The following is a 14221-nucleotide window of genomic DNA, read 5'->3' as shown; positions in this document are numbered from 1 at the left end:
GGCTCGCGGTCAGAGCCGGCGTGCCTGGGGCGCAGGGAGCCAAGGCGCCGGGAGGCGAGCAGCCGGAGGGCCTGGGTGCTAGGTCGTGGCGGTGCCGCCGCCGGGGCGGAGCGAGGGGCGTCCATGCCTCCAAGGCCGCAGCCCCTCCCTCGGGCCCGGGTCAGTCTCCAGCCCGAACCGCCCTCCCCAAGGGCCAGTCCGCGGCCGCCGACTCTGGGACATAATGGAGGCATTGTTGGCGCACTCGCCAGACGCCCGGTGGCTTGGGGCCGCACCGCCGGCTTCCCCGGGTCCCGCCACAGATGCCCGCCGCCCCCGCCCCCGTAACAGCTGACACTTCACACCCGGCCCCTCGCCCTGCGCGAGCTCTGCGGGGCCTAGGCCGTTACGGAGAGTCTTCACGGCAGGGCAGGGAACATCACAGCCCCTCGCGGTGGACAGAGGCGGCCAGGAGGGCGGCAGCAACCTGCTACCCCAGCCTTGGAGCGCCTCCTGGACGCCCCCCAGGTGCGTCTCTCATCGCGCAAGGACAGAGGGCTCGCACGGCGAGATCACCTGTTTGAATTCAGGGCCGCAGGCTTCGAACCCAGGCGAAGAGGCTGTTGGGGGTCCCCCGGCTCAGTCCCCTGTGAAGGACCTGGGCCTGCCCCGTCGGGAGAGCTATGCCGCCTCCCGCCCTGCCCGGCCGCGGGGCCTGCAGGACCGCACTCACCCTCCGGACGCGGTGACGGAAGACTCCGGGGCCAGCCGCTGCGGAGGCCCCCTCGGCCGCGGGAGGAGCCGCGCGCTCCCCGCCCCTGTTCCCGGGACCCCCAGCCCTCCCGTCCCGCGCGCACAGGAGCCCCGGCCTCCACGCCGGGACGCGGAGGCTGCGGGCTCGGGCCTGCGCCCGCTACCCGACCCGACTCCGGCCGCCGTGCCCGTCCCCGCCCCGGGCACTGCAGGTCCCCGCGCGAGCCCCGCGGCGTCCGCGGTCACCCCCTGCGCGTGTCCGCGCCCCCGGCCCCGCCCCGGGCCCCGCCCCCGCCGCCCCGCCCTCTGCGCGCCCCTCGCCTCGGGGCCCCCGGGCCGCCCGCGGGCGCAGCGCCCAGCAGCGCCGGAGTCGCTCGGCTCGCTGCAGCCCGGGCCTGCCTGGACCCCGGCAGAGTTCGGGGCCGGAGAACGGCGGCGCGGGCGGCGGGACTCATGGAGGCGCGCGCGGAGCTGGGCCCGGCCCGGGAGTCGGCGGGCGGCGACCTGCTGCTGGCGCTGCTGGCGCGGAGGGCCGACCTGCACCGAGGTGGGTGTCCCGCGAGCGGCAGACCACCGAGGTCCGGGGGCAGCCCGGACGGGAGCGGGTGCCAAGTCGCGTCGAGGAGCCGCTCCGCCGCCTCTGCCGGCCTCCCGGCTGGGCGCACAGTGGGCGCCCCCGGCGGGGTGCGAGGGTCCCCAGAAGGGTTTTCCCAACCACACCCGCCCCTACCCCTGTCGGGGAAGCCGAGTCTGCTGTGGGGAACCGTAGGCCGCCCCTAATTCCGGTCGCTCCGTCGGCACCGCAGGACACCTAGTCAGGGGGTCCGTCGGGAGACCCCAGCCTCCTGGAGGCGAGCCGTTCCCTCGGGGCGCCTGGACAGGGAAGGTGGGAGCTGGCGCGGCGGGGGTGGGAGGTGTGAGCAGGCGGAGAGGGGCGCCATCCCGGCCGCGGGGTCTCGTCGTCCCCTACTTATTTATTTATTTCCCGTCGGTTCCTGGGAGGGGTGGCCACAGGGCTGGGAGGAAGGGGTGGGAGGCGGAGGGAGGCGGAGGGAGGGGAGAGGGCTGGGAGCGCCGGCTTCGGGAGAGCTGGCCTGGGCGGCCGGAGCGCCGGGCGTCGGGGAGCCGCCGGGGCCGGATTCGCCATGCAGCGTAAGATCGTGGGGCGCGGGGGCTTCTCCCGGCGCGGGCCTGAGCGCGGCGGCGGGACGCGGGTTCGGGGCGCGGCGGCGCGGGCGCTGTCCGCGCCGCGGTGCTGAATTCGCGCGGCGCGGGGCCGTGTGCCCCAGCTCGGGCCCGGGAATCTTCGCCGCCCTGCGATCGCGGCTCGCACGGGGTACCCCGGGCGCGTGGCGGACGCTGCGCTCGGCGCCGCCTGGGCGCCTGGCTTTGCCAGAGGCGGGACGCGGCCCGGGCGAGTTTCCCGCCAGCAGGGGAGAGAGGCTGGGTTTTCTTCCTTGTAAGGAGGCTTTCCGTTCCTCCCACCCTCTGCGGGCTGGGAGCTGCGGGCAGCGTTCCTGCGGATCGTGGCCCCTGCCTGTCTCTTGTCGCTTAGAGACCCCTTTCAAGCGGACGGGCAGTCAGGTCCCTCCCCAGCCGGGGACACCCCAGGCCCGCAGTGTCTGAGGTCACCTGGCAGGCTCAGCCGGCCCTGGCGGGGAGGCCACACCTCCCAAGAGTTTCTGGAAAGCGCAACCATGCAGCTTGGCAGTGCCCTGTGTGTGCCCGGGCGCTGGAGGGTTTGTTTTCCCGTTTCCCAGCCTGCCTTCCCAGGTGCTCTGTGACATTGGAATGCCAGCCCAGCCAGCTCCCCGCCCGCAGGCATCCCAGGCCCTGCTCGGGGCTGCGCCAGGTGACCCCAGCTCACTCCCCACTCCCCACACTCCCAGGCCGGCAGGCCGTGGCCGTGCCCTGACACCCGTGTTCCACAGAGATCCCGCTGTGCGCCGGCTGTGACCAGCGCATCCTGGACCGCTTCATCCTCAAGGCGCTGGATCGCCACTGGCACAGCAGGTGCCTCAAGTGCAGCGACTGCCACACACCTCTGGCCGAGCGCTGCTTCAGCCGCGGGGAGAGCGTCTACTGCAAGGAGGACTTCTTCAAGTGAGCCGGAGGCCCTGGGACAGGCAGGGGAGGGCACCCGCCAGGCTCCCCAGCAAGGGTCCCTGCCCTGGGGACCTGCTTTGGGGGAGAGGGGGCACCCTCGGCCGGGCTGGCTGGGTCCTCTGAGCAGATGCCCCCTGGCTGTTTGGAAAATGAAAAAGTATTGGTCCTGGATGCGGCGAAAGCCAGCCGCTCGCCAGCAGAGAGAACTCCAGTGCCTGCCCAGCTCTCTGTTGAATTCACTGTGCCCTAAATGTTGTTTTTGCTGTCAGTGCTGGGGCTGGGGAGGTCTGGGGGTTCCCTCCGGCCCACCTTCCGGGGATCCAGCCTCCCAGCGCCCTCCAGGCCTAAGGCTGTGGTTCCCCTTCTCCACGGCTCCTCCTCACCCACTCGCCTCTCCAACCCGCTCCGGGCGAAGGAGCCGCCGCCACCGCGCTGAGCCACACCCTGTGTGTCCCGCAGGCGTTTCGGGACCAAGTGCGCCGCGTGCCAGCTGGGCATCCCGCCCACGCAGGTGGTGCGGAGGGCACAGGACTTCGTGTACCACCTGCACTGCTTCGCCTGCGTGGTGTGCAAGCGGCAGCTGGCCACGGGCGACGAATTCTACCTCATGGAAGACAGCAGGCTCGTGTGCAAGGCAGACTACGAGACGGCCAAGCAGCGTGGTCAGTGGGCAAAGTTGCGGGCTGGCCCCGGGGACGGAGTAGGAGCGGGAAGGTATGGGGAGCTGGCGATTTTCAACCGCCGTCTGAATGGGCGCCTTCGCGCCTTGGGGCCCAGGGAGGCTGGCCAGCGGGGCCCCGGCCCCCGAGAATGGACCGTCCCGTCGCACAGCCAGCGGGCGGCGGTGGCACGGGGCCGGCCCGCCTGACCGCACGCCACCCCGCAGAGGCGGAGGCCACGGCCAAGCGGCCGCGCACGACCATCACGGCCAAGCAGCTGGAGACGCTCAAGAGCGCCTACAACACCTCGCCCAAGCCCGCGCGCCATGTGCGCGAGCAGCTGTCGTCCGAGACCGGCCTGGACATGCGCGTGGTGCAGGTCAGCGCGGGCGCGTGACCCCGGCCCGGCCCCCGCGCCCCGGCCGCCGCCCCGCCGCCCCGCCGCCCCGCCGCTCACGCCGCCCCGCCGCCCCGCCGCCCCGCCGTGACCCCGCTCACGCTCCCCGCCGCCCCGCCGCTCACGCCGCCCCGTCGCCCCGCGCAGGTGTGGTTCCAGAACCGACGCGCCAAGGAGAAGCGGCTCAAGAAGGACGCGGGCCGGCAGCGCTGGGGTCAGTACTTCCGCACCGTGAAGCGCTCCCGCGGCGGCGCCAAGGCCGACAAGGATGGCGCCCAGGACGGGCCCGACAGCGACGCCGAGGTCTCCTTCCCCGGTAAGGGCGTGCGTCCGGCCCGCCTGCTGGTGGTGCCAGCTCGTCCCTCCCGGAAGCGCAGGCCGGGGCTGGGCTGCTCCGCGCTCGGGCCCCACCGCCATCCCACCGTCCCCTGGGCGGGCACTGACCGCGCGCCTTCCGCCTCCCTCGCAGATGAGCCGGCCGTGTCGGAAATGGGCGCCGCCAACGGCCTCTACAGCAGCCTGGGGGAGCCGCCCCCCGCCCTGGGCCGGCCTGCCGGAGCCCTGGGCGGCTTTGCCCTGGCGTCCGGAGGCCTGGCGGGGCCGGAGCAGTACCGCGAGCTGCGCCCCGGCAGCCCCTACGGCATCGCCCCGTCCCCAGCCGCCCCCCAGCCGCTCCTCTCCAGCCTGGTGTACCCCGACTCCAGCTTGGGGCTCGCGCCCTCAGGGACCCCGGGCGGACCACCGTCCATGAGGGTGCTGGCGGGAAACGGACCCAGCTCTGATCTATCCACGGGGAGCAGCGGCGGGTACCCCGACTTCCCCGCCAGCCCCGCTTCCTGGCTGGATGAGGTGGAGCACGCCCAGTTCTGACCCAGGCCCCGGCGGCACCCAGCACCTGCCGTGGGGGCTTGGCTGCTGAGGGGAGCTCTGTGCCCAATTTCCGAAGCCCTGGACCTCGTCAGGGGCGGGCACGGTGGGGATTGGTGGCGGCAGGAGGCTGTGGAGCCTGCCCTGCCCCCGCAGGCCCCCCAGGACTGTCTGGCCCCCCGACTGTAGGTTTGTAGGCAAGTTTTTCGCCTGGGAGCTTGCTGCTGTTTCTGAGCAGAGCTGTGACCCTCCCTGTCTGGGCTAGGTCACTCAGCGGCCTGACCTGCCCAGCCCAGGTCTGGGGAAGGCTTGTTTCTAAAGTGAGAAACAAAGCCCAGCTGGGGCCAGTGGCCGCGTGCCCGAGGCTCTGAGCTGCTGGCCGCTGGCCTCTGGGCTTGGCTCTCCAGATGGAGACGGCTGTGGGGTTTGGGACACTGGGGTGCTGGGTGCTGGGGGTGGGCCCATGGGCCCTCCCAGCTCTGAGGGGGACTGCCGCTCGTCCGGGACCCCTCTGCAGTGCCCTTCGCTGCAACCGGAATCCCGCGGGCCCTCTCTTGAGCACCCCAGCCTTCAGCCCACGGGTCGCAGACACTGTTGCCAAACAGCAGCTCTGAGGCTGCCGGGGTCCGGCCATCTCCGTGAGCCTCGCGTGGGAGCCCATGTGCAAACAGGCAGGCTGGCCCTCATGCGTGGACCCCTCTGTGAAACCTGCACCCCCCGTCGGACGGTAATGTCCATGTCTTTTATTTATTCTCTGCTGATCGTCTTTTTCCAAGACTTAATAAATTTGTCCCTTGGAGTCTCTGGAAGGCGTGTGTTGAGTGAGGCTGGGATGGGGGTGCAGGCTGGGGAGGGGGTAGTGGGTAGGACCCCTGGTTCCCTGCATCTGCACCTGCTGGCTCCGGTGCAGGGAGCAGACCCTCCCACTCACACTGTAGGACGGTTGCCCTTCTTGGCGAGGCGGGAGCCTGGCTCAGCTTGTCGGTGGCTGCCCAGGTGGGCCAGGAGCCCCAGGACTGCTGATGGCTGCGGGCGGTACGTACGCTCTCCAGGCCGCATCTCCCACTGGGTGCTGCACTGCGGGTGCTCCCTGGCTTGGAGCTCGGCCCCTTGGACCCTGCCCTCCTTCCTGCCAAGACGCTGCCACAGCCCTCTGTGAGCACAGACCTGAGACAGAGGGGACATCCGCAGGGCCACCCCCACCCAGGTCAGAGGTGGAGCTCTGGGCAGAACCCCCGCCCTCCCAGCTGGGAAGGGGGCAGGAGGGCCCCAGGGTGAGGGTGCCCCACAGCCCGTCTCCGTGGGAGCCATGAGCCGCTGTGCCTGGGTCCTGCCGTTCCCTGCCCACAGCGATGCCCGGGCTGGCTCTGCCCTGACTCCCCGTCCTCACAGCTGAGCAGTCAGGGAGGGGGCAGGGACTATGAGAAGCACAGGCCCAGTGGGGGCTGCCCCTGGGCTGAGGGGTGCCCCTGTGCTTGCCCGCAGCCATCGGTGGCCCACCTGGGAAAAGGGGTGACAGTGTGAGGGATGCCCAGGCAAAGGACACGGGGTTGGCACTGAGTGTGGGCTCTGGGTCCACAGGCCACCTCCAGAGAAGACCAGGGGGCTGGCACAGAGACCTGGCTGAGAGGATCGTGGGTGCTGGCCAGCCTGGCAGGGCTCCGCACTCCGGGTCCATAGGCAGCCCCTGAGGGAGGACTTGGGGTTTAGGGAGGGGCAGGTGCTGGGGTCCCGATATCAACCCTGCAGCCCCGCCCCCCACCTCCAGGCTCTCGGCGCTGACAGGTTAACAAAGTGTCAAGTGTCCCCGAGGGCCTCCGGCTCCCGGCCGCAGCTCCGGCAGCTGGCGGCTCCCCGTTTGCAGCCCCGGCCGTCCCCGCCCCGCCTGGGGTCTGGGAGGGGGCCACGAGGGGAAGGGGGATCCCGGGGCTCGCTGGGCGCTCAGTTTCCCTGTCTGGCCTCTCCCGCCCGCGCCAGTGCGCCCCAGCAGGCTGTGAGGGGATCCTTTAGGCCTGGCCCCTCCAGCGCTCTGGCGCAGAAGAAAGGGACCCCGACTGGGCAGCAGCGTGGAGGCGGCCGGCGTAGCCCCGGGACGAGGGCCATCGGCGCGCGGGTGCGCAGAGCTGCGCGGAAGCGCCCGCGCCGGCGGGGCAGGGCATGGGGCTGGGGCCCGCTGGGCTCGACCCGCTGAGGCAGCGGCCACGGAGAGCCGGGGCCCGGGTTGCCCCAAGCAGACCAGGACCCCATGCCGCGCTGCGGGAACGGGGATGTGGCGCTCCACGCAGGGAACCAGCGTGGACTAAATGATTCGGCGCCACGGAGGACATTAATTCCGGGGGCTTTAATAGAAAAAAGCTCTTTAGAACCGAGGAGACGCACGACGCCGGGACGTTGAATGATCCGGCAGTCACTCCCGTCCGGCTCTCCGCGCGCTCCGGTGCGGGGCCCCTCCCGCGTAATTGATGCGCGAGCCGCGGCTTGCCATGCGGGCTGCTCATCCGTCTGCGGGCCGACGGCGGCGGAGCAGCTGCGGGAGGCTCATTTTTCACCATAAAAATATTCCCTTCGGCCCCGCACGGCCGCACCTGGAAGCTCGGTCCCGCGCACACGTGCGTGAGCGTCGGCGGGGGAGGGAAGCTGGTCGAGGGCCTCCAGCAGCCCGCTGATGCCGCCTGCGCCCCAGGCGAGGGTCAGGGGCACTCCTGAGGGGCCCCCTGCTGACCACCCAACGAAGGCCAAGGTGGAGTGGCCCAGGAATCCTGGCCACCGCAGTCTAGGCCGCTCAGGGAGACACTGAGTGACCTCCCTACAAGGTCTTTTCTGGCGAGGGCAATGCAAACTGACACATATTACGGGCCTGGGTAATGGAGAGGCGGGCCAGGGTCCCCCGAACCCTTAGGCAGGGGGGCGGCCAGGCTGAGCTGCAGGCGCAGTGTCCTGGGTGTGTCCAGGGCTCCACAGCCAGGCTGGCCCCTGTCTGCTGCTGCCCACCCTGTGTCATCCACCACACCACAGGTGGCACGTATGCTGCCCTGGGGGGTGGGTGAGGGACCCCCAGGCTGCGGCCCCGCCTTTGCACCAGAGCTAAGAGCAAACATCCCCTGTAGTGGGCAGAGGACACGGGCCTGTGTGGTCACCCGCGGAGTGGGCGCTGGCCCCTGCCGTGCTGTGGACCACCGGAGCAGATGCCAGACTAGGGTGCGGAGGACACGGAACAGCGCCCCCAGAAGCAGCAGGCGCAGCTGGCAGGCTTGGGCCCCTGCTGGGCTCGGCTGGCCCCTTGCGGGCCAGTGAAACTCAACACGTTATTTGTTTATAAAAGAGAAGAGGCCCCGGATCCAACTGCAGGTACACTCCGGGCAGAATGGCGAAGCTGCCAGCCAGCGGGCGGACCAGCGGCTGCGGGCACTGGGGAGGGAGACCGCAGGAGAGTGCTGGAATGCCGGGCCAGCAGGTGCCCAAGGCCTGAGCAGCGGGTGGCGAGGAAGTCGGCCATCAGCCTCCTGCGGCTCCAGGGCCCAGCCTCTCCCCAGCCTCAGCCACTCAGGGCGCGGGAGCGCGACCCCGGCCTTGTCCAGGCCCAGCCCCTCTGCCCTCATTAGCAAGTAGCTTTGTCCTGTTCCGGTCACGTCCGGTGGCCTGGCCCGCCCGACTGCCGGGCTTGTGGAGCTGCGGAAGGTCAGAGGTGGAGCCGTGACCCCCATCTCTGCTTGGGGAACAATGCGGCCGGACCACACTCCTGGGGCCACGGCGTGGGAAGCACGAAGCCCCGCCCCTCTGGACCAGTGAGCGGGGCTCCCCGGACGTGACCCCGCCGCCCTAATGGCCAGCTCCCACCTGGGTCCGCGAGACAGCAACCCCTCCTTCCTCCGACCCCGGGGACTGCGTGGACTCTGTCGCTTCTGGAAAATCCCACACACACACACACCCAGGAAAGAGCAGGGAACGGTGAACACCAACACCCTGTTCCCAGCTGGGGCTAATCCCCTGGAAGACCAGGCTTAAAGTTTAATTAGCAGGCTCCTCTTATGCAAACACTCCTCATTAGGCTAAGTGTCCCATTAGTTAAATGTGGCGGCAGGGGCGACAGCCCAGGGCCCCCTGCGGGCGCCTTTCCCAGCCGTGTGGGGTGTTGCTGGGAGTGGGCGTCCTTCAGGGGACGCTGGCCTCGCGGGGGACGGGAACTGCACCGCCCGGCACTTAGGTCCAGAGGTGACGTCACTGACAGGGACCTGGAGCCCAGCCCCGTCTGGCGTGGGACAGGAGGAGGGGGTACTGGGGGCTCAGGACAGGAGGAGGGGGCACTGGGGGCTCAGGACAGGAGGAGGGGGCACTGGGGGCTCAGGACAGGACCCGATGCCCACGCCCCTCCCGCCCTCGACTCATGCCTTGTTTCAACATTAGGGTGCGCAAGGGCCGGTACTGTGGCACTTAGGGTAAAGTTGCTGATTGCAAGGCCCGTATTCCACAGGAAGCCCAGCTGTTCCACTCCTGATCCAGGTCCCTGCTCACAGCCTGGGAAAGCAGCAGGGCACAGCCCAGATGGTCGGGCCCTGCACCCACGTGGAGACCTGGAGGAAGGGCCTGGCTGCAGATGGCTCAGGTGCGGCCATTGTGGCCATTTGGAAAGTCAAGCAGTGGGTAGAAGATCAAGACAAGAAAGAGGAAGGAAGGCAGGCAGGCAGGCAGCCGGGCAGCCGGGCAGGCAGCCGGGCCCATGCTGTGTCCCAGGGACGGTCCAGCCTGCTGTGGGACCACCCACCCGCTGCACCTGCCACCCAGGGACCTGCATGACCTGTGGGCATGCCTCGGCTTGGAGTGTGACTCTCCGCAGGTAGCAGAGCGCATCCCAGCACGAGTGGGCGGGCAGGAGTGGCCCTGGAGGGAACTAGAGCCCCGTGCAGCCTGAGAGCAGGAGCTAGCCACGCCTTTAACGTGCAGAGGGGCAGGAAGGGAGGGCCAGGCAGGAGCGGGGACTCTGTTAACCAGTCGCCAGCGCTGCCTCCCAGGTGCAAGCACCAGCAGGAGGTGAGTGGGCACACTGGAATCTGTGCTTTATATCCACACTACTCCTGGACACTGCAGGCACCGCCCCCCAGGTGTGGGCACTAGGTGCCCCTCCAGCCCACCTGGTTAGTACCTCGAGCTGGGGCAGCAGGCAGCTGAGGCCTGGGCTGGGCCTTGGGCTGTTGTCAGCCCCAGAAGGGGACAACACTGGCTGTCTGCCTGGGCTGCCCAGCCCTGCAACCCCTCCAGGCATCTGCCATGCACGAAGACCACAGGCAGGTCCAGCAGGGGCAGACGCTCCCCAGGCCTGATCAAGACCCCAACCCCCTTGAAGAACTTGAAGCAGACCTTTCTCCTTTACCTCCTGGAGTCGTGGAGCAGCCCGGGAAGGGCAACAGTAGGGGATGGGGGAGCCCAGCTGGCAGTGGGGCCCCGACTGCTCTCTCCCTATGCTCTGAGAGGCCTGGGCTGCCTTGGGCACTTGCCCTGAGGTCCAGGTGGCCACCGACTGCGCAAGAGGCTCATGGGAGCAGGAGCCATGGCCGGCCACTGCTGGGCAGGAGGAGTGGCCGTGGCTGGGCAGGGGGAGTGACCAAGGCTGGGCAGGGGGAGTGGCCGTGGCTGGGCAGGGGGAGTGGCCATGGCTGGGCAGGGGGAGTGGCCGTGGCTAGGCCAGGGAGTGACCGAGGCTGGGCAGGGGGAGTGACCGAGGCTGGGCAGGGGAAGTGGCCGTGGCTAGGCCAGGGAGAGGCCGTGGCTGGGCAGGGGGAGTGGCCGTGGCTGGGCAGGGGGAGTGGCCATGGCAGGGCAGGGGGAGTGGCCATGGTTGGGCAGGGGGAGTGACCAAGGCTGGGCAGGGGGAGTGGCCGTGGCTGGGCAGGGGGAGTGACCGTGGCTAGGCCAGGGAATGACCGAGGCTGGGCAGGGGGAGTGGCCGTGGCTGGGCAGGGGGAGTGACCAAGGCTGGGCAGGGGGAGTGGCCGTGGCTGGGCAGGGGGAGTGGCCATGGCTGGGCAGGGGGAGTGGCCGTGGCTAGGCCAGGGAGTGACCGAGGCTGGGCAGGGGGAGTGACCGAGGCTGGGCAGGGGGAGTGGCCATGGCTGGGCAGGGGGAGTGGCCGTGGCTGGGCAGGGGGAGTGGCCATGGCTGGGCAGGGGGAGTGGCCGTGGCTGGGCAGGGGGAGTGGCCGTGGCTGGGCAGGGGGAGTGGCCATGGCAGGGCAGGGGGAGTGGCCGTGGCTGGGCAGGGGGAGTGGCCATGGCAGGGCAGGGGGAGTGGCCATGGCAGGGCAGGGGGAGTGGCCATGGCTGGGCAGGGGGAGTGGCCGTGGCTGGGCAGGGGGAGTGGCCATGGCAGGGCAGGGGGAGTGGCCATGGCAGGGCAGGGGGAGTGGCCGTGGCTGGGCAGGGGGAGTGGCCGTGGCTGGGCAGGGGGAGTGGCCGTGGCTGGGCAGGGGGAGTGGCCATGGCAGGGCAGGGGGAGTGGCCGTGGCTGGGCAGGGGGAGTGGCCATGGCTGGGCAGGGGGAGTGGCCGTGGCAGGGCAGGGGGAGTGGCCATGGCTGGGCAGGGGGAGTGGCCGTGGCTGGGCAGGGGGAGTGGCCGTGGCTGGGCAGGGGGAGTGGCCGTGGCTGGGCAGGGGGAGTGGCCGTGGCTGGGCAGGGGGAGTGGCCGTGGCTGGGCAGGGGGAGTGGCCATGGCAGGGCAGGGGGAGTGGCCGTGGCTGGGCAGGGGGAGTGGCCATGGCAGGGCAGGGGGAGTGGCCATGGCAGGGCCAGGGGGAGTGGCCATGGCTGGGCAGGGGGAGTGGCCGTGGCTGGGCAGGGGGAGTGGCCGTGGCTGGGCAGGGGGAGTGGCCGTGGCAGGGCAGGGGGAGTGGCCATGGCTGGGCAGGGGGAGTGGCCGTGGCTGGGCAGGGGGAGTGGCCATGGCAGGGCAGGGGGAGTGGCCGTGGCAGGGCAGGGGGAGTGGCCATGGCTGGGCAGGGGGAGTGAGGGTTCCAGGGGCCCTGGTGTCAGAGACAGCTGCCCTTGCTCCAGCATGGTCTGGTCCAGGGCCTGGTGCCCATGGTCCTATCGGGTTTTTCCAAGGTGCCCTGGACAGTTCTTTCTTGTGTGGGCATCGGGCAGCGGTGCAGCGTGTCCCCACGCCACCCAGCTGGGCTCGGGGGCCAGCCCAGCCTTGCTCAGAAGTGAGAGAGAACCAAGTCACGTTCGGAATTTCCTGTGTTAACTTTGTATTTTATTTATTTGTTTTATTGAAAAGGCAGAGAGCGAGCGAGACAGGAGTGCGATTTCCAATCCGTTGATTCACTCCCCCAAGGGCCTGCGAGAGCTAGCTAGGCCGGACCCAGGTGCCAGGGTCTGCCACGTCAGGGCGGGGGCCCAGTGCCCTGCAGCCTCCCGGCACACAGTGGAGAGCTGGCCTGGAGGCAGAGCCAGACGGGAGCCCATGTGCCATGCTGTGGACTGTGCGAGTCCCTGCAGCTTGTAGCAGCGTGAGGCTGGCTGTGGCCGCCCGTGGCTGCCCGTGGCTGCCCGTGAACGTGGGAGGCTCCCTGTTGACCGCTGGTTGTTGATTACATGGCAAGCAGGCCCCTGGCCGGGAGCGCGACCGGCCCCTGGAGCCCCTGCAAACGCAGCGCACTCCCCATGCCCGAGAGCCAGGCCACAGCAAAGACCAGGCCCGTGTGGGCACCTCATCTCTGCCCACTCCCACCCCAGCAGGCCCTGCCCCTCCTGGTGGACTCTAACTGCAGCCCCCACAAAGATGCTGGGAGGTCCTCAGCCTGCCACCCTGGGCTGTGACCGCTGGGGCCAGGGTCTCTCCTCCGGGGAGCCCACCCACCAGCCCACCTACAGACCCTGGGCACCAGACCGGGCGGGAGGCTGGCCAGAGCCAGTGGCTCCCTGCCTGGGCATCGTTGGCGTCCGCGTGTCTGAGTGCCAGGCAGTGACCTTCATGCTTAGTCCATGCGGGCATCACGGCTCCCACCCTGCCTGGATGAGCCCTGACTCTGCCATCCTTTAATAAACGGAAGGGGTGGGAGTCCCCTCACTGGCCCCCTTGGGGCCGACCAACCCCGTCGGGCCCTCCCCGGCCGCCAATATTAGAAGGGATTTGTGTCCATGATAAATAATGAAAAGTTAAATCATATACGCTGTGGCTTAAATCTTCATACGCCCGTTCTCATCTCCATAAGGACGTGGGGGCGGGGGAGCTGGGGGGCTCTGCCAGCTGCCCAGGAGGTTCCTAATGAAATTAGTCCTGCGTGGCCACGGGGCGGAGCGCTGTCCGGGTGTGAGAAGGTAAAAGGCCGGAGTTCAAATTATTTATCTCCCTAATAACTTGAGCAGGCAGGGTGGCTGCAGGCCAGGGGACCTGCCCCAAGGGCACAGCAAAGACAGGCCTGCAACAGGGGAGACCCCCGCACGTCTGTGCCAAGAAGAGGCGCATCCTGGGCCCTGGAGCCAGCCTCAGGCAGCCCGAGAGAACAGCCTGGCGTCCAGGCAGGGCAGGAGAGGCCCTTGAGGGCAGCACCTGGGGGGGGGGCAAGGACAGGGAGGAGCCCCCACCCAGCACTGTGCAGAAGGCTCCAGGACACATGGCCCACCGCCCCTCCGACTCCCGGCAGCGCAGCGAGGGCAGCCCTACAGGGATGGCTACAGCTTCCCAGCTCCATCCCCTGCGCCCACGTCCAGTGTCCCAGGGAGAGCCCCGAGGCTGCCCAGCAGGTGCCACCCGCCCCTTGGCCTCCTGTTTATGGCCGGCCACTTGGCCTGCGCGGACGGCCCCAACCTATCTGTATTGATCAGCTGTGGGCTGAGTGAAGTCCAAGCATGCAGGTCACACTCCCTGACCTCAAATGGGGCATGAATCTTCATGGAACAGACTTCATGCGGCCCTGCCTGGCTGCAGGCTGCGCGGGACCAATGGGGAACGCCGAGGCCCCAGGATTTATAGAACACCTGCCATTTTAATATTAGAATAAATGTTATATGGCACAGGGGAAGGGTGGCGGGGGTCGCCGGGAAAGTATTTCTTAGAGGGCCCTTTCTGTGGGAAAATGATGTGCCGAGACTTTATGAAGTCAAATTTATAGACCTCATTTAGTCTTATAATTTAAGACCCCTGATGAGAAAGACATTAAGTAGAGTGCTGGGGGCAGGGGCTGGACAAGTGGGTGGTCCTGAAACCCAACGCAAAGCAGCTTCTGGCGCAGGCTGGGGGTGTCCAGGAGAGAGCGGCCAGAGGCCAGGCAGGGCACGCAAGGCCTGTGCGGGGCTCGAGGGCTGGGATCATGCTCTGTGGTGGCCCGGTTGGGGCCATTGCAGGGGCTCGGGGCTCTGCTGTCCAGCTGCAGCAGCCCAGCTGGGGACAAACACACACACACTCATGTGGGCATACACACCTGTGCGTAGGCACCAACCCACCACACAGGTGCACACTCATTCC

The 14221-nt window shown here is 69.1% G+C and overlaps 1 protein-coding gene across 1 annotated transcript; it reads left to right on the top strand.

The window, feature by feature from the left end:
* The first annotated feature begins 1053 nt into the window (after positions 1–1053).
* LHX3 (LIM homeobox 3) lies at positions 1054–4884 on the top strand. The gene is made up of 6 exons (XM_058672560.1): positions 1054–1279; positions 2664–2835; positions 3298–3500; positions 3725–3876; positions 4042–4210; positions 4364–4884. Exons 1-6 carry the CDS (start codon positions 1186–1188, stop codon positions 4762–4764), a joined length of 1191 nt encoding a protein of 396 aa, XP_058528543.1. The 5' UTR covers positions 1054–1185; the 3' UTR covers positions 4765–4884.
* The last annotated feature ends 9337 nt before the right edge of the window (positions 4885–14221 follow it).

This window comes from Ochotona princeps, chromosome 14 (genome assembly GCF_030435755.1).
Source record: "Ochotona princeps isolate mOchPri1 chromosome 14, mOchPri1.hap1, whole genome shotgun sequence".
Taxonomy (NCBI): Eukaryota; Metazoa; Chordata; class Mammalia; order Lagomorpha; family Ochotonidae; genus Ochotona; species Ochotona princeps.
Note: the sequence above shows the minus strand (reverse complement) of the source record. Positions and strands in the feature narration are given on the sequence as shown.